This window comes from Eimeria tenella, genomic scaffold (genome assembly GCF_000499545.2).
Source record: "Eimeria tenella Houghton genomic scaffold, Eth_scaff2976, whole genome shotgun sequence".
Lineage (NCBI taxonomy): Eukaryota > Apicomplexa > Conoidasida > Eucoccidiorida > Eimeriidae > Eimeria > Eimeria tenella.
In genome coordinates, this window is record NW_013542852.1 from 2,677 (window position 1) to 4,024 (window position 1,348).

Sequence of the window (1,348 nt, forward strand, 5' to 3'; positions counted from 1 at the left end):
GCAGCGAGGAGGCCCTGGGGAGGCCCCAGCAAAGTTGCTGCAGCAGCAGACACAAGACACCCCACAGGAGGCCCTCAGCTGTACGTACACCCCAGCAGCTCACGCAACTCGCAAGTGGCCCTCAAGCTGCAGCCGGCAGCAGCAGCAACAGCAGCAGCAACAGCAGCAGCAGCAATAGTAGTGGTAGCAGCAGCAGGGGTGGTAGCAGCAGCAGCAGCAACGCTGCTAATCTTTTGCTAGGGCTGTGTGGCCTGAGTGAAAAGTGCTGCAGCAAATGCATTAAATGCATTAAAGCCTGGAAAAGAGACAAAAGAAATAATAAATAAATAAATAAACCAATTACCTCTTTTTGTAGACTTCCTGAATCTCCATAGTCCCCTGGGGGGCCCCTGGGGGCCCCCAAGGGAGACCCTAGGGGCCCCGAGGGGGGCCCCCCATCTTCTGAGACTGAGAAGAGACAAGAAGCCGCGGGACCTGCAGCAGCAGCAGCAGCACACTCTGCAGCAGCAGCACAGCTTGCAGCAGCAGCAGCAGCAAAGTCTGCAGCGGCAGCAACGCAACCTGTAAGGGCGAGGGCAGCAAAACCCGCAACCGCAGCCACATCAGGACGAGAACTCATAGCAGCAGCAGCAGCAGCAGCAGAACTTGCAGCAGCAGCAGCAGCAGCAGAAACTAAAGCAGCAGCAAGCGGCAGCCGCGAAGCAGGAGCAAAGAGGCAAGTAGAGAGCAGCAGCGGCAAAAAAAAAGGCAAAAAGGCCCCAGCAGGAAACCCCACAAGCAGCTAGAGAACATTGAAGGCAGCAGCAGCAGCAGCGGCAGCAGCAGCAAACTAAAAATAAACAAAAAGCCAAGGATGAAAGAACCAGAACTACACCCAAACTCTCTTTCTTACTTCGCGGTAGTGATAAGGGGGCCCCCATAGGGGCCCCCAGCCGGGACCCCCGGGGGGCCCCCAGGGGGCCCCCTTGGGCGGGGGCCCCCAGGGGGGCCTCCAAGGGGGCCTCCAAGGGGGCCCCCAGGGGGCCCTCTAGGGGGCCCCTCAGGGGGCCCCCCTCGGGGGCCCCCGGACTGTGGAGAGGCAGTACCCAACAAGAAGGTGAAAGATGTCTTAGTCTTGCTGGGGCCAGGAGCTGCTCTGCTGCTGCTGCTGGTAGCCTGCTGCCCTCCCCCTCTGCGGCTGCTGCTGCTGCTGCTGCTGCTGCTGCTGCTGCTTCATCCTCGGGGTGGATGCTGTCGCTGTCGCAGGTGCTGGCGGGTGTCTTTAAGCAGCAGACGCCTTCTGGAGTTGTTAAAAAGTCATATTTGGTGGCCAGCTGCTGCTGCTGCTGCTGCTGCTGCCGCTGATCTT

At 59.7% G+C, this 1,348-nt stretch overlaps 1 protein-coding gene across 1 annotated transcript in view; it reads right to left on the bottom strand.

Moving 5' to 3' along the window:
- ETH_00036020 (uncharacterized protein) overlaps positions 1-474 on the bottom strand; it is a gene marked incomplete at both ends in the record, with an annotated part of 1,597 nt that extends 1,123 nt beyond the window's left edge. Inside the window, one exon of the mRNA XM_013375683.1 lies at positions 344-474. Coding sequence (XP_013231137.1) covers positions 344-474 — 131 coding nt within the window. The remainder of the gene's footprint in view (positions 1-343) is intronic.
- Positions 475-1,348: the final 874 nt, after the last annotated feature.